The following is an 18,199-nucleotide window of genomic DNA, read 5'->3' on the forward strand; positions in this document are numbered from 1 at the left end:
TTATAATCATTTATAACAAAACTTTTTAAATTATAAAAGTGATATGTATGGCTGGGCCCACTGGCTCACGCCTGTAATCCTAGCACTCTGGGAGGCCGAGGCGGGAGGATTGCTCGAGGTCAGGAGTTCGAAACCAGCCTGGGCAAGAGCGAGACCCCGTCTCTACTAAAAAATTGAAAGAATTTAATTGACCAACTAAAAATATATAGAAAAAATTAGACAGGCATGGTGGCACATGCCTGTAGTCCCAGCTACTTGGGAGGCTGAGACAGAAGGATCACTTGAGCCCAGGAATTTGAGGTTGCTGTGAGCTAGGCTGATGCCAGGGCACTCTAGTTCAGGCAACAGAGTGAGACTCTGTCTAAAAAAAAAAAAGTGATATGTATTCTTTTTTTTTTTTGAGACAGAGTCTCCCTTTGTTGCCCAGGCTAGAGTGAGTGCCATGGCTTCAGCCTAGCTCACAGCAACCTCAAACTCCTGGGCTCAAGCAATCCTGCTACCTCAGCCTCCTAAGTAGCTGGGACTACAGGCATGTGCCACCATGCCCAGCTAATTTTTTCTATATATATTAGTTGGACAATTAATTTGTTTCTATTTATAGTAGAGATGGGGGTCTCGCTCTTGCCCAGGCTGGTTTCGAACTCCTGACCTCTAACAATCCACCCTCCTCGGCCGACTGCGCCCGGCCAATATGTATTCTTAATTTAAAATGTTATAGAAATATGTAGTCATTTTTACAGCTACACTTGTACTTGGTGTAATTTTGCTGACTTAAGCTAGATCTCATTAAAATAAAATAACACAGTTTTTATACTCTTATGTGTAACCTTTTGTTGAGTTAGCATACTTTGGAAAATAAAACTTGACTTTTAATGCCTTTCTACTATTCAGATATTTTCAGTTGATATTCACAAAGTATCTTGGCAAAATTATATATAATAATAGTTTTTTTTTGAGCTTTTACGATTCTTTATATGTATTGTCTGATTTAAGCTTACATAATGAGATATAGGTACCATTATTCTCCTTTTATAAAGGAGAAAACTTAGGCTGTAAGCCATTAGATAACTTCCTTTTGTTATATAGTTAGCAGAATATGGAGCTATGAGTTAGATCTCAGCAGATGATATGCTTCATCTCTTTGCTACAGCTGCCTTTCTTATAGTGCCAGTATTGAAGTGATCAGTACTAGCCCTTTTTAGGTGAATCTTATTTATGTGTATATTCTTTATATCATTAGGTTTCAGATGGAGCTCTGCGATGCTTTGCGTCTCTAGCTGACCGATTTACCCGTCGTGGTGTTGACCCAGCTCCGTTAGCCAAGCATGGATTAACTGAGGAGCTGTTATCTCGAATGGCTGCTGCTGGTGGTACTGTATCAGGACCATCATCAGCATGTAAACCAGGTCGCAGCACCACAGGAGCTCCTTCTACAACTGCAGATTCCAAATTGAGTAATCAGGTGTCGACAATTGTAAGTCTGCTGTCAACACTTTGCAGAGGTTCTCCAGTAGTGACACACGTAAGAATGTTTTTGAATTTTTGCTTTTTAATCTTTCAGAAAAAGTGTTGTTGTTTTTTTTTAAATGATGCCAATATATTAACTTTTTTCTTCCCATTCTCTTTCTAGGATCTCCTGAGGTCAGAGCTTCCAGACTCAATTGAAAGTGCATTGCAGGGTGATGAAAGATGTGTACTTGATACCATGCGTTTGGTTGACCTTCTCTTGGTGCTATTATTTGAAGGACGAAAAGCTTTGCCAAAGTCTAGTGCTGGATCTACAGGCAGAATCCCAGGACTCCGGAGATTGGATAGTTCTGGGGAGCGCTCACATCGGCAGCTTATAGACTGTATTCGAAGTAAAGATACTGATGCACTTATAGATGCAATTGACACAGGAGGTCAGAAAATATTTTTAAAGTATAAAAAGAAAATGGAGATAAAGAATTATATAGGCAATTTTTGGTTTCTAGATTTTGGATAATTTTCTTAGCAATTAATTGTGTCAGATAACAGAATGTCCACCCCCATCAATATTCTCCCCTTTTCGTATGTATAATTGCATAATTATCAGTCTGGTGCATGGTAAGATCTGAATAAATACTTGTTGAATGAGTAAAACTTCTATAAAGTTTAAAATTTTCCTGTTTTGTCATTGAAGGAGATCCTTTCGATCCTAAAGTGAATTGCAGATTGAATTTAGGGCTTTTATTTTCTTAAGATTGGTGGAAACTGCCATGAGTGAATTATAATAATAGTTGATTATCTTAGACTGCCACATGAGGTGATGAGCAAGTACAAATTCCTGAAAGATGGTTGTGGGTCATCAAATTTTTTCTTTTGTGTTCTTCGAGTTATACATGTGGATTAACTTGTTTTCCACAATTATGTTATGATGCAACTAGTACCTTGTTGTATTATGTACTATGTTTTGTTTTTGTTGTTTCTTATTTCATGTTTATTTTTAAAACTTTAATACTAATGAATCCTCAGTGATTTAAAATGTTAGTATTTTCCTTAGCTGACCTTAGGTTTGCTGATTATTTACTATTTTATAGTTGACCTGAATACTTAAGACAATCTCTTGGCTCTGTATTTAGTTGATTATTAATAACAATATTTTTATTTTATTTTATTTTTTTTTTGAGACAGAGTCTCACTTTGTTGCCCAGGCTAGAGTGAGTGCCGTGGCGTCAGCCTAGCTCACAGCAACCTCAAACTCCTGGGGTTGAGTGATCCTTCTGCCTCAGCCTCCCGAGTAGCTGGGACTACAGGCATGCGCCACCATGCCTGGCTAATTTTTTATGTATATATCAGTTGGCCAATTAATTTCTTTCTATTTATAGTAGAGACGGGGTCTCGCTCTTGCTCAGGCTGGTTTTGAACTCCTGACCTTGAGCAATCCGCCCGCCTCGGCCTCCCAAGAGCTAGGATTACAGGCGTGAGCCACAGCGCCCGGCCAACAATATTTTTAAATTGTCCAGTTCAGTATAGGCCAGGTGCGGTGGCTCACGCCTGTAATCCTAACACTCTGGGGGGAGGCCGAGTCGGGCGGATTGCTCCAGGTCAGGAGTTCGAAACCAGCCTGAGCAAGAGCGAGACCTCGTCTCTACTATAAATAGAAACAAATTAATTGGCCAACTAACATATATATAGAAAAAATTAGCCGGGCTTGGTGGCACATGCCTGTAGTCCCAGCTACTTGGGAGGCTGTGGCAGCAGGATTGCTTGAGCCCAGGAGTTTGAGGTTGCTATGAGCTAGGCTGACGCCATGGCACTCACTCTAGCCTGGACAACAAAGTGAGACTCTGTCTCAAAAAAAAAAAGAAAAGTTCAGTATTATTTTATTGACTGTAAGTAAAAAAAAGTAAGTTTTTTTTTTTTCCTTCAAACTTTCAGCCTTTGAAGTAAATTTTATGGATGATGTAGGCCAGACTCTGTTAAACTGGGCCTCTGCTTTTGGAACTCAGGAAATGGTAAGCTAACATATAAAAATTCATATTTAAAGCAAAAATAGAAATATTATTAAAGCAACTTTATGATTTTTTATCATTTTATAGGTAGAATTTCTTTGTGAGAGAGGTGCTGATGTTAATAGAGGTCAAAGGTCATCATCATTACATTATGCTGCATGTTTTGGAAGACCTCAAGTAGCAAAGGTAAAATCCAGGTTTTTAAATTATTAACATTTAACTTTTACACAATTCAAAAATTAAAATGATGTAAAAACTTTTATTTTGATAAGTCATGCTTCCATGCCATGTCCATCCACATCATTCTGCTGTGCCCACCATAAGTGTTCTTAAATAGTTTTTTTATCTTTTCAGTGTTTCTTAATACAGATTCATGTAAAAACAAATATGTATATGTATTCTATTCTTTTCTTATGCAAAATATAACATATATATTGACCTCAGTACTTTGATGTTTTTCACTTAATAATATGTATTAAGGGAAATCTCCCCCTATTGAGTATATAGAGAACTTTTTAGGTATGCATATTTACCCTGTGTGGACGTACTATAAGTTTATTCAGCCAGTCACCTATCGTTGAACACATGATTGTTTGCAATTTCTTACTCTTGGTGACGAATACATTTGCATATATTTATGTTTGTTTCTGTTAATCAGTAAAGAAGATACTCTGTTTGTAGAAGAGTCAGTAAGTAGAGTCTTAGAGTAGGAAAGGACTTTGGAGAGTTCTTTTTACAATTAGAGAAACTGATGTCCAAAGAGGTCAAATGAAAAGGGTCACATCAAATCTTTGATGAAGGTTTCTAGAATATGCCTATGGTACAGTAGGTTGGCATAGTGCAAGGTTAGTTCACTCTGAAGTCAGGCATACCTGGATTCAAGTCTTAGATCATGCACAAAAGGCTATGTTACCTTGGGCTAGTGTCTTAAGTTTGACTTGCAGTTTATCTGTAAAATTGGCATTCCTAGCAAGACCATTGTGAGAATTAGAAAAAATACATGTAAAACACTGTAGTAGTCACCTCATAGGTGCTCAAATGATAGCTGCTGTTGTCACTTTTATACTACAATAAAATTTTCAGTAACAACTTAGTAGCTTTCTAACCTGAGAAAGGTGATCTTTTTTTATCTGTTCGAATTGGTTAGATTTTAAAGAGAATGATGCTTCTAGGGGTTATTAAGTAATACCAAGGAAGTAAAACAGGTTTTAGAGTTTTTATTTCAGGTATTTTTAAAGTCAGCCAGTTAATAATAAAAAAGTTCTTATTGCACCATCGTGATTAAAGTAAGTAGTCTGAGCATGAGATTATAAAAAGTTTAGGGTAATATCAGTGGGTATAGACATAAAAGACACAGATACTGATGACTTTGGTCAAAGAATTTACTTAACTTGATAATTGGCAATATATAGGAAATGATGAAAGTTGATAGCCAAGTCACAAACTGAGTAGTACCTATGTTAAAAGTCAAAGAATTGGAAGGAGGAGTTTGATGGAGAAGTTGACAGGTTCATATGGAACATAATTTGAGGTGATAATAAATAGCCAAGTGAAATTAATCTATAATTTTTTCAAGATATTAATAGGCTGCTTTTAAGGTGATGAGTGCTATGACAGAGATTTGCATTGGTACTTGCTTTAGTAATTCTGGGAAGTCTTTAGATTATAGAGTTGAATGTTGAAGAAATAATGGATTGTCATATTCAAATTAAATGCTTTTCTTCTCTAGACTCTGTTACGCCATGGTGCAAATCCAGATCTGAGAGATGAAGATGGGAAAACTCCGTTAGATAAAGCTCGAGAAAGGGGTCATAGTGAAGTAGTAGCTATTCTTCAGTCTCCAGGTAAGTGGTAAATTCTTTCCTTTTAAGCCATGTACTATTATTCTTCAGCTTTACTTCTATAGAAGTAGCTTTTTGTGTACACATTAACATTATATAAATGAACTATTCTTAGGAGATCAAATAATTATATATGTATAGCCTTATATTTGATAAGCCTTTAACAGCCTGCTCTTATGTGTTCTTTGAGACTGCCTGATTCCAGAATGAGCAAAACATAAAGTTAAAGGGATGTGGAAATGTCAGATAAAGAATAACTGGGGGGTGGGGGGCGGGAAAAAAAAAAAAAAAAGAATAACTGGGTATTGTGTAGATAAAGTAGTTTGACCAGATTTTTAAGTTTTCACAGAGTTAATGAATGCAGAACCTCTGTGAGATAATTTTTGGAATCAAGTAGAGTATCCGAAATTATCCCTTAATTTGTTATTGAGCTCATTAAAGGTATAATGTTCTTTAGTATTCTTACAGACACCATTGCTACAGTGTCCTAATTTCAATTTATTTATTGTTAATTAGAGATAATTATAGTTTGAAGTTGGATATATCTTAAAGGTTTTTTTTCTTGAAAGAAAAAGTTTCCAAAAAAGTATTTCTTTGAATAATACTTTTCTGCAGGTGATTGGATGTGTCCTGTTAATAAAGGAGATGATAAGAAAAAGAAAGATACAAATAAAGATGAAGAAGAATGTAATGAGCCCAAAGGAGATCCAGAAATGGCACCTATATACTTGAAAAGGTTATTGCCAGTGTTTGCACAAACATTTCAGCAAACTATGTTGCCTTCAATAAGGTAGTTGTTCATACTATTTGTGTGTGTTAGTTTAAATTATAACAATTATATGGTTTTATTTATATCCCTTTCCAGAAAGAGTAAAGGTTTATTTTAACACTAAAAAGATATGGCAAGGGCTGGGCATGGTGACTCATGCCTGTAATCCTAGCACTCTGGGAGGCCGAAGCTGAGGCTGGAGGATCGTTTGAGCTCAGGAGTTCGAGACCAGCAAGAGCGAGACCCTGTCTCTACCAAAAATAGAAAAAATTTGCTGAGCATGGTGGCACATGCCTGTAGTCCCAGCTACTCAGGAGGCTGAGGCAGAAGGATTGCTTGAGCTCAGGAGTCTGAGGTTGCTGTGAGTAGGCTGACGCCATGGCACTCTAGCTGGGGTAACAGAGTGAGACTCTGTCTAAAAAAAAAAAGATACGGTAAGAATAAAAATTAGATTGGAAGTGGAAAAGTCATATTTTTTCTTCTGATGGAAGAGAAGGGGTTTAGAAAATTAAGAGAACTAGATTTTTAACACATTTTTGTAGTTCTCTGAATACTAACTCTCTAGAGAAATTTTGATAAGAATTGCAAATATTTATTGGGCTTTATGGAGGCTTGTTTGTAGGATAAGTGTGAGATGGCCACTGGAGGAATGAAATAGACAAATGATTTGATTATATGTGATCATTTATATTTATGTGTATATAAATAATATATATGCATACATATTTTAGAGATGGAGGCTTGCTGGGTTGCCCAGGCTGGTCTTGAACTCCTGGGCTCAAGTGGTCCTCCCACCTCAACTTCCCAGTGCCCAAGAATTATATTTTTAAATCATATCACCATCCAGTTTGAACCCTCCATAGCTTCTAACTGGCCTTAATGCAAACTCAGTAACCCTCAGGCTTGCAAGGTCTTACATAATTCTCACCCAGCTCTTTGACCTCACTGAGTACTATTTAACACCTGGCCCATTACACTTACATTATGCTAGCCTTTTTTGTATTTTTTGAACACTCCAACTATATCCCTACCTTAGAGGTTTTCTATCTGCTTGAAACTTTCTGTCTCCAGATCTTGTGAATGGGTGGTTGCTTTACATCATTCTACTGAAATTTGTCCACCTAGTTTAAATTTACCCCTAATATACCTTTTACATCAATAATGTTTTACTGCCTTCAAAGAATTTATACTATCTGAAAAATTGTGGGGTTTTCTGTTTATTTTCTGTCTCTGTAAAGTGTGTGCCATGAGAGCTGGCCTTGTAAACTGCTATATTTCTACAAAGACAAGGAAGTATAGAATATGGCCTGATACTTAGGTTCTCAGTAGATATTTACTGAATGAATGAGTCTTTTGTTAGCAATTGCAAGTATTTTCATATTAATGGAGCACAGAATGTATTTGGAAAATTCATTGAATAATGTTCAAAAGGTAGACAGGAGGTTTTTATGACCTATAAGGTCTTTGTGGGCTGAGTGTGGACTTTACCCCACAGTTAAAAAAGGATTATTAAAGACCCATGAGGAAATTTGACACAGATTTCTGATATATAAAGATCACTTTATACAACAGACGTTTCTGGTATAAAAAAAAAATATATATATAAAAAAAAAAAAAGATCACTTTGGCAGCCTGGTGAAGGAGGACTGGAGACAGGGAAGAATGGAACCAGATTACTTAAGGGTTCATTGCAGTGGGAACTTCACACAATAGCAGAGAGATTGGATTGGTGGGAACAAATTCAAGAGGTTGGGAGATGGGTCGTGTAGGGATTGGTGGCCAATTACATACGAGGGTTGAGGAAGGATGGGATGAAGGATGACTACCAGATTTTTGGCTGAGTGACTGGGAATTTGGTCATTTTAAGTTTAGGAGGTCTGTAGAACATGTAATTTTGAAGATTCAAGTGTCTCAAATACCAGTATTATGAGCTAATATTAAAATACAAGCAGTTTGCTTTAAATAGGAGAGACAGCAAAATAATTCACTGTGAGCATTTAATAGCTTGGTTTTTAATTCCTGCCCAAATAGCTACAGAAGTATAGGTGTTAGTGGGGCCACTTTTTTTCTGTTTTGACAAAAGACTTGAATTGTCTTAAGAAATGAACCATTTTGAACGAGATAATTTGGTTTGAAAATTTTAGAGGACTAGCTGTCTTGCTGATAAAAGAATCTTAAGAAGCATTTGGAGTAGAACTGCTTTGTGATAGGCCATCAGAAAATTATAAAGTATGCCTTATTGGGTGGTTATTTTCTATCATACTTTTAAATGTTTGGAGATTTCAGCTTTAGGGCTTTTGATGCTAAATTATCCCAGGTAATAATTAGCAGACGCATTTAATTGTGGCTAGGAAGACAATATATATCTTAGTTAAGAACTCAGGCTCTAGAATCAGTTCAAAGTGAGTCCAAGCCAGACGCAGTGGCTCACACCTGTAATCATAGCACTCTGGGGTGCCGAGGTGGGAGGATCCCTTGAACTCAGGAGTTTGAGACCACCCTGAGCAAGAGTGAGTCTCTACTAAAAATAGAAAAATTAGTGGGCGTGGTGGCATGTGTCTGTAGTCCCAGCTGCTCCAGAATCTGAGGCAAGAGGATTGCTTGAGAGCCTAGGAGTTTGAGGTTGCAGTGAGCTATGATGATGCCACTACACTCCACCTAGGGCAACAATGAGAGAGACTGTCTCAAAACAAAAAACCAAAGTGAGTCCAAAAGCTATCGTTGCCACTTCCTAGAAGAGTGGGCCATGGGCAAGGTACATACTTCTTGATCTCAATTGTTTCATCTCAAAGATGAGGATAATTATACTTTAAGTGTGAGAATAAAAGTTAAATATGGCTTGAGTGCGGTGGCTCATGCCTGTTATCTCAGCACTTTGGGAGGCCAAGGCAGGAGGATTGTTTGAGTGACCAGCCTGGGCAACATAGCAAGATCCCATCTCTACAAAAAATTAAGAAATTAACTGTGTGTGGTGGCATGCACCTGTAGTTCTCAGGAGGCTGAGGCGAGAGGTTCACTTGAGCCAGGAGTTTGAGTCTGCAGTGAGCCTTGATCATGCCAGCACACTTCAGCATGAGTGACAGAGTGAGATCCTGTCTCTAAAGTTTTTTAGGCTGGGTGCAGTGGCTTATGCCTGTAATTCTGGCACTCTAGGAGGCCTAGGCAGGAGGATTGCCTGAGCTCAGGAGTTTGAGACCAGCTCGGAGGAAGAGCGAGACCCTGTCTCTGCTAAAAAGATAGAAAAAATTAGCCTAGTTTTGTGGCACATGCCTGTAATCCCAGCTACTTGGGAGGCTGAGGCAGGAGGATCGCTTGAGCCCAGGACTTTGAGGTTGCACTGTCTTAAAAATAAATAAATAAGTATAAAGTATTTAGCATAGTGTCTAATATATTAGGGGAATTTGAAAAATGATAGTTCATTTTTTTGAATTATTTACCTATATTAAAAACAGAGGAATAGGTTGCAACCTAATTTTTTTCATATTTCAGTTTAAAATTTTGTCAGAAGAGTAAACATAACTCTGATTCAAACAGTTAAAAGAGTATCTATACATATTGACATTAGATATTATTATCTACAGAGTGTCCCAACAGTCTCTATACAAAGAAAAATTTTGTAATGAATATGTTGTAAATAAAGGTTCCTGTAGCTACAGTTTCCCATTTTCCCTGTGTATGCCGACTTTTGAGACACCCCATATATTGGCCTATGTACTGTCTGTTTAGAAAATAAAGGCAGACAATAGAATAATTCAAGGCTTCAAAATAGGATAGCAGTATCAATGGTGAAGTAGTTTGTAAAAACCTGATTATTCTCTCTGTAAGATATTAGACTGAGGACTTTTCCACTTGGTTTTAGAAGAAAGCTACATAGAATTTTGAAAAAGTGTGGTAAGTAAACATCTTAGGAGTTCGTGTAAATAACTGGGCAAAGATTGACTCTACTTTTTAGTAAACCAGAGATCCTAGAGAATCCTTATTCTTTTTATTTATTTTTTTTATTTTTATTTTATTCATTTATTTATTTTTTTGATCATTGACATGTAATGTGATATTCTTTCTTTTTAAAAAAAAAAACAATTTGGCTGGGCACAGTGGCCCACACCTGTAATCCTAGCACTCTGGGAGGCCGAGGCAGGAGGATTGCTCAAGGTGTTAGGAGTTTGAAACCAGCCTGAGGAAGAAAGAGGGAGACCCTGCCTCTACTAAAAATAGAAAGAAATTAATTGGCTAACTAAAAATATATAGCAAAAATTAGCAGGGTACAGTGGTGCATGCCTGTAGTCCCAGCTACTCTGGAGCCTAAGGCAGGAGGATTGCTTGAGCCCAGGAGCTTGAGATTGCTGTGAGCTAGGCTGATGCCACAGCACTCTAGCCTGGGCAACAGAGTGAGACTCTGTCTCAAAACAAACAAACAAACAAACAAACAAACAAAAAAACAATTTGAGGGAGAAAAGTAGACTTGGTTGGATAAAGGGGGAAATTATTCTTTGATAAGAATGAAAATAGTCTAAAGATATAAATTCTTCCACAGTTAATTTATAGGTTATACAGTTGTAAAGAAAATAACTACAGAATTTGTTTTAGAACTTGTCAGATCCCAAAGTCCATCTGGAAGAATAAATAGGTGAGATTATTAAAAAAAATATGAAAAACTAGTGTCAACCTTTAGTAATGAAACCTTTATGAGCACTAGCAGAATAGTGTGTAAATTGATGGAATAGAATAGTTCCTCGTATGGAGCCAATTATATATAGGAATTGAATGTGTTATAATGGAGGTTTCTAAGATCAGAGGAGAGTTATTTATTAAATGGTACTAGAATATGTGCTTTATAGTTGGATTTAAAAAATCCTCTTAGTCCTTTATATTCTAAATCTAAACAAATTCTAGAGGATTTAACATAACTTTTTTTGAAAAGCTTAAGAAAACAAAACATATATACTTGAATGTTAATCAGGCCTTAATAGGAAGAATGGCTTTCAAAACTTCTGTTAGTCAAATCTGTCAAATTTTAAATTTATATTATTTAAAAAACATAAAACTACTACATATCAATAACAGTATTACCTACAGCCACAAAAGCCCCAGAATACAAACTCTTAATCTAAATAAATATTCCATGAGATTGATATTTGTTAGCAAATACGACCAAGAATACTATCTTTGTTATACAAAGAACATGTATAAATTGATGGTCAGAATTTCAGAGCGCATTTAAATAAGTTAGCCAGTGACATTAAGGTGTAGTGTTCAAGATGAAAAACACCAAAAAACTAGCATGGAAAATGTATTTCCTTACTAGTAAAAAACAAAACATTTTTAAAATAAATAAAATTTGATATCATTTTCACCCATTAGACATTTAAGAAGCTTAGGCCGGGCGTGGTGGCTCACACCTGTAATCCTAGCTCTCTGGGAGGCCGAGGCGGGCGGATTGCTCAAGGTCAGGAGTTCAAAACCAGCCTGATCAAGAGCGAGACCCCGTCTCTACTATAAATAGAAAGAAATTAATTGGCCAACTGATATGTATATAAAAAATTAGCCAGGCATGGTGGCGCATGCCTGTAGTCCCAGCTACTCGGGAGGCTGAGGCAGAAGGATAGCTCGAGCCCAGGAGTTTGAAGTTGCTGTGAGCTAGCCTGACGCCACGGCACTCACTCTAGCCTGGACAACAAAGTGAGACTCTGTCTCAAAAAAAAAAAAAAAAGAAGCTTAAAAAAGAGAATCATAAAATGTAAAAAATAAAAAAGGGGAATGTATTGTAGATATCCATATCTAGTGATTATTTAAGCTGCCAATATCCTTGTTTGATGAATCAGTTTGCTGGCATGGATATCGATACATCTGAAAGTGTTTAGACTCTTAGATGCAAGCACCTTTCTGTACTGAAGATAGATGAAAAAAGTTTCCACAAAGATAGTGCTATTTTAATAGAACAGACTGTAAGCTAAATGTTCACAATTTATATAATAGTGTTAGGAAAATTTTATGTATTCACTACATATCAGGTACTGATTAAGAGATGAGTTTGAGTTCAGGCTCTGTAAGTTACTAGCTCTGTGACCTTAGTAGATCAATTTAACTTTTTTTTGTCTCAGTATGTTCAGCTGTAAATCTGAGATAATAAAACCCACCTCATAGGATTTGTTGTGTGGATTAAATGAGTTGTAATATTTTTAAAGTACATAAAAGGGATCTTGGCTCATAATGGCTCAGTATGTGATAGTGATAGATAACATGTAAACATTCTTATATAGTTGTTAATTGAAATAAATCATGATATAAAATTATACATAAATACTGATTTTTATAATTGAATATAAATTCTCATTAACAAAAACTGGAAGGAACCAATCCTGTTAGGGCAGTTTGCCCTTTGTCCTCTACTATTTTCTATCATGTACTTGAATTTGTAATAAAATATAATACTTTCCTGGGTGCTGTGGCTCACGCCTGAGTTCCAGTACTCTGTCTGGGAGGCCAAGGCGGGAGGATTACTTGAACTCTGGAGTTGGAGACCAGCCTCAGCAAGAGCAAGACCCTATCTTTGGCCTGGCGTGGTGGCTCACGCCTGTAATCCTAGCACTCTGGGAGGCCGGAGGATCGCTCAAGGTCAGGAGTTCGAAACCGGCCTGAGCAAGAGTGAGACGCCATCTCTACTAAAAACTAGAAAGAAATTAATTGGCCAACTAAAAATATATAGAAAAAAATTAGCCAGGCATGGTGGCACATGCCTGTAGTCCCAGCTACTCGAGAGGCTAAGGTTGTAGGATTGCTTGAGCCTGGGAATTTGAGGTTGGAATGAACTTTGATCACGCCACTTCACTCTAGCTGAGCAACAAAGTGAGGCTCTGTCTCACAAAAAAACCCTCACAAATTTAATTAAAGAAAATAAAATATAAATAAACTTTATTTTTTTCATTGCATTTAGCTAGAGAGAGTTAGGAAATACCTAGAAACCCTATGCTGTAAAAATACAGCTGTGTCAGGTGCCTCTCTAGGACACCAATTGCAATTTTTTTTTTCCGGCATATTATGGGGGTATAGATTTTAAGGTTTCAATAAATGCCCTTTCCCCCTTCCCCCCACAAGTCTGAGTTTCCAGCATGACCATCTGCCAGATGGTACACATCTCACTCATTATGTATGTATATACCTGCCCCCCTCCCCCCTGTCCAATACCCTATTACTATAGTACCTATGTGTCCACTTAGCAATTGCAATTTTTGTCTCTTCATTCTTCTGTCCAGTCACCTCAAGGGTAATATCTACAGCTACAGCTTGATGCCTAGAATATTGTTAGATGCTTAGAAAATATTTGTTAAATTAATTGCTTATTGGTTCTTATATATTAATAGTAGATCAGTCTGGTCTTATTCGGTTATAATTTAAATGTCTGTGCATATGTTTTTTATTTTAAAAGATTGGGTTACTTGTTATAAAATTGAGGTTAGTTTGTGTGACTTTATCAAGTGTGTTCTTTGTTCTAAGCAAAGCAATGGATAAACAGAAGGGAAAGGAGGCATGCTAGCTTAACACTGGGAATACTTTGGGTCATGGATTATTAGGATCTCTTATTTTCATTTATATGAGAATATAAATTATAGTGAACATAATTTTAAATTTTATAAAGGACTAAAATACTTTAATTAAATTTATTTTTCATGTAAACTAGGTACTTTAAGTTCTTTGTATTTTGGGTTATAGGAAATTTTAATTTATTTACAATTTATTCAATTTTCCTTAGTAATTACATTATTTTTTACTTGATTTTCTAAAATTATCATGGTATATTAACATTCATATTGGTTAATGTAAATGAAAATTACACACATTTAAGGAAATTATAAGAAGTCAGTTTTGATGAGCTCAATAAATTAAAAATAAATGAAATTATCACAAAAATGAACATAAACTATAGTGTTAGTATTGAGTATTGATTTTTTATATTCTTTGAGTGTATTTTTTAGCAGAATGTGTAAAACTTAGTGTTGGATACTTTAGTTTTTAGTAATTCATACATTTTGGTTTATTGTAACTTCTTAATTTGGTCTTATAAAATTCTTTTTTGACTTTTCAAGGAAAGCAAGTCTTGCTCTAATTCGAAAAATGATTCATTTTTGCTCTGAAGCACTGTTAAAAGAAGTTTGTGATTCTGATGTTGGTCACAATTTGCCTACAGTACTAGTGGAGATCACTGCAACTGTCCTTGATCAAGAGGTCAGTTTCTTTTCTTTTTGAAACTCTTATAGCATTAATTCCTTTTAGATAGTAAATAAAAATTTTTGTTCTAGTTTCAGTAGATTATTTTGTCTGTGTAAATTACTGCATTTGTCTGCTCCAGGCAACTAAACTTTATTTTTTTCATTTTTCCTTTCCTGCAATTATGTACTTCCTTTTTTTTTTTCCAGGATGATGATGATGGCCACTTGCTGGCTTTGCAGATCATAAGGGATTTAGTAGATAAAGGTGGTGATATTTTTTTGGATCAGCTAGCCAGACTTGGTGTAATTAGCAAAGTGTCAACTTTGGCAGGTCCTTCCTCTGATGATGAGAATGAAGAGGAATCAAAACCAGAAAAGGTGAGTGGTCTTAATTGTAGTGGTATTAAGAATAGGGTTTCTTTTAAGGACATCTAGTTTCAGTTTATGATAGTTTTTGTCAAAATAATAGCAATAGGAAATAGTGCTATATATATATATATTTCTTTTTTTTTTTTTTTTTTTTTTTTGAGCCAGAGTCTCACTCTGTTGCCTGGGCTAGAGTGCTGTGGTGTCAACCCAGCTCACAGCAGTCTCAAACTCCTGGGCTCAAAGGACCCTCCTGCCTCAGCCTCCCTAGTAGCTGGGACTGCAGGCATGTGCCACCATGCCTGGCTAATCTTTTTTATTTTTAGTTGTTTGGTTAACTGTCTTGCTTTTGCTCAGGCTGGTCTCGAACTCCTGACCTCGAGCAATCCGCCTGCCTTGGCCTCCCAGAGTGCTAGGATTATAGGCGTTAGCCACTGCGCCTGGCCTGAAACTGTTTTTTTTTTTTTACACTCTTTTCTGTTTTGCTTCATGCCAGATTGATTCTGCTGCTGTTTTCAAGTGTACTGATTTTTTTCTTCTCTGATCTGATCCAGTGAAATTTTCATTTTATATATTGTATTTCATATACAATATATGAGATCTGAGATCTCATTGAATTTCTCTGAGATCTTCATTGAATACCCTGGGTTATCCATGCTGATTTTCTACTCTGGCTCTTTCTAACATGAATCTCTGACTGCCTTGTGTGATCTCTGGGAATTAATTAGTTTCCAAATTTCCAATTGTTTTTTGCCCAGACTTAAGGAATAATAGCACCCTATAGATGAGTGGTCTAGTACTCAGTAGAAACCATTGTGCAGATTTCTGGAGGTCTTTTTCTGCTTAGTTCCCTAATACTGAACTCAGAGTTCACATATTCCAGTTGCTTTAGCTTCCTCACACTCTGATCTCCATTTTCTCAGCTCATACTGCTGTGTTCCCTCCCTGCATTGACCTCTGCATTGCCAGACAATTGTCTCTGGTTCTAAGAGAGTTGTTTGCTTTCATTTTCTTGGAGATCACAGTCCTGAGTTGACTGAGTTTAGTATTTGAATAAACTTTTTTCATATATCTCATCTATATTTTAGTTGTTTACAATGGATATATTTAAAGAAATTCATAATTCTCATTTTTATATGCATAGTCTCAATCTTTATCAAAAAAAGTTTTAGAATCCTAGGCTAAGCTACAAAATGTTTATAGGTTTTTTTTTTTTTTAACATTCTCTAAAATATCTGTATGATCATAGCAATTATCTAGTATATTTGATTCACTTGGTTAAGGTTTGGGCCTTGGAATTTATTTTAAAAAATGTTTTCTGGTGAATTTGCTGCACCACTAGGTTTAGATACCATTGATCCCATGTAAATCTACAAATAAATAATCAATTAGGCCTAGAGATGTAGTGCTTTTACCAAAGTCTTAGATTATTAGCTAGTTGCGTATAGTGCTCTAATCCATTGGTCTTTACTATTACTCCTGGACATGATATTACTTAGGTCATTATTTATATGAATTAATTTCCTTCCTTCCTTCCCTTCCTTTCCTTCCTTTCTTTCCTTCTTTCCTTTCTTTCCTTTCCTTTCTTGTCTCACTTTATCAACCTGGCTGGAGTGCAGTGATATCATCATGGCTTACTGTAACCTCAAAGTCCTGGGCTCAAGCTTAAAGTCCTCCTGTCTCAGCCTCCCAAATAGCTGGGACTACAGGCATGTGCTTCCATGTCTGACTAATTTTTCTATTAGTAGAAACAGGGTCTTGCTCTTGCTCAGGCTGGTCTCAAACTCCTACCCTCAAGCAATCCTCTTGCCTTGGCCTCCTAGAGTGCTAGAATTATAGGCATGAGTCACTGTGCCCAGCCTATATGAATTTCTTAACATTTTTAGGACATATTTGTAAGATTTAGTTATAAGTATTTTATCTGAATACATATTAAACCACAGGCAACTGAATAATATGTTCAGAATGTTTAAATTCTAAATTTGATTCATGATCATGTTTTTGAAGAATGAATATGTAAAATAGAAATTATTTTCACTCTTTTGTTAAATAATTCTACACATTTAGGAAGATGAACCACAGGAAGATGCTAAAGAATTGCAGCAAGGTAAACCATATCATTGGAGAGACTGGTCAATCATTAGGGGAAGGGACTGCTTATATATTTGGAGTGATGCTGCAGCCTTGGAGTTATCTAATGGCAGTAATGGATGGTTCAGATTTATCTTGGATGGAAAACTTGCCACCATGTATTCAAGTGGTAGTCCTGAAGGTGGATCGGATAGTTCAGGTAATATTTTGTTTCAATTAAAATATTTTCCTAGTTTCTATAATTTGTTTTCCTGTTCGTATTTTTGCTACCATTGTCATGGAAATAGCACATCCTTAATGATCATGTGGCCAAATTTTTTAATAGCAGTAGAGAAAAATTATACCATGAAAACATTTCATAGATGCCTGTTTTATGAGATAAGGAACAGCACTAAAGGTACTTTTAATCCGTCCAGTCTTTTGTTATGAAATGATAAATTACATGGGTATATTGCTGTCTCAGGTTATATCTTCTCCCAGAAGCCTCATGTTTTAAAAAGCCTATAGGATTGCTTTTATGCCTGAACCTAAGTAGATCAAACCAGTAGGAGGATACCAAAGAACAAAACTTTATAATTTAGTTTTATTTTATAAAATTAATATTTTATTAATTACTTAAGTAGTTTTTTTTAAATGGAATATTTGAAAGGAGTAAGACTTTTAAAACAAGCATTCTGTCTTTGTAGAAAGCAGAAGTGAATTCTTAGAGAAGTTACAAAGAGCCCGAGGCCAGGTAAAGCCATCTACTTCAAGTCAACCTATACTCTCTGCACCAGGACCTACTAAACTTACTGTAGGGAATTGGTCACTAACATGTTTGAAAGAAGGAGAAATTGCTATTCATAACTCAGATGGTCAGCAAGCTACAATATTGAAAGAAGATTTACCTGGTTTTGTATTTGAATCTAATAGAGGAACCAAACATTCGTTTACTGCAGAGACTTCTCTGGGTAAGTATGTAGATATATAAGTTTAGTAGGTAAGAATAAATGAATATGTTAAATTGCAATAAAGTATGTTATGTGAAATGTTCTTTTTTTTCTCCCCCAAGGTTCAGAATTTGTGACTGGTTGGACTGGCAAAAGAGGCAGAAAACTGAAATCAAAGTTAGAAAAAACAAAGCAAAAGGTATTTGTGGGATGTGCTTTTTCACTGTCTTTTGTATCGACTTGCTAAAGTTTCAGTGATAGATTGATTATAAGCATTGAAAAAATTGAGCCATATAACTTAAACTACCCTAATATAACATTTTTAATTTTTCTTTTTTCTGTATTCATTATTTTTCACAGTGTTTCTGTATTATTTTTATACATACACTAAATAACAATATTAAAGCAGAAGCAAAATGGAAGTTAATATGAGATAAAGAATACACTGAAATTATTTTGCTTATTAATGTCACAAAAACTTTAAACTCATATTGAAATTATTAGTAATATTTTTAGTGATATA

General features: G+C 35.8%; 1 protein-coding gene across 15 annotated transcripts in view; it reads left to right on the forward strand.

Annotated features, from left to right (window-relative positions):
* Positions 1-18,199, forward strand: part of HECTD1 (HECT domain E3 ubiquitin protein ligase 1) — a 98,507-nt gene that overhangs the window by 24,762 nt on the left and 55,546 nt on the right. For 14 of the 15 annotated variants that reach the window (XM_076004116.1, XM_076004119.1, XM_076004117.1 and 11 more), the window contains exons 5-15: positions 1,241-1,522; positions 1,631-1,901; positions 3,400-3,476; positions 3,561-3,659; positions 5,203-5,317; positions 5,930-6,104; positions 14,168-14,306; positions 14,498-14,668; positions 16,724-16,946; positions 17,434-17,697; positions 17,799-17,875. In XM_076004116.1, coding sequence (XP_075860231.1) covers positions 1,241-1,522; positions 1,631-1,901; positions 3,400-3,476; positions 3,561-3,659; positions 5,203-5,317; positions 5,930-6,104; positions 14,168-14,306; positions 14,498-14,668; positions 16,724-16,946; positions 17,434-17,697; positions 17,799-17,875 — 1,893 coding nt within the window. The remainder of the gene's footprint in view (positions 1-1,240; positions 1,523-1,630; positions 1,902-3,399; positions 3,477-3,560; positions 3,660-5,202; positions 5,318-5,929; positions 6,105-14,167; positions 14,307-14,497; positions 14,669-16,723; positions 16,947-17,433; positions 17,698-17,798; positions 17,876-18,199) is intronic. The other variant, XM_076004122.1, reaches the window with a different exon arrangement.

This window comes from Microcebus murinus, chromosome 6 (assembly GCF_040939455.1).
Source record: "Microcebus murinus isolate Inina chromosome 6, M.murinus_Inina_mat1.0, whole genome shotgun sequence".
NCBI classification, from domain to species: domain Eukaryota; kingdom Metazoa; phylum Chordata; class Mammalia; order Primates; family Cheirogaleidae; genus Microcebus; species Microcebus murinus.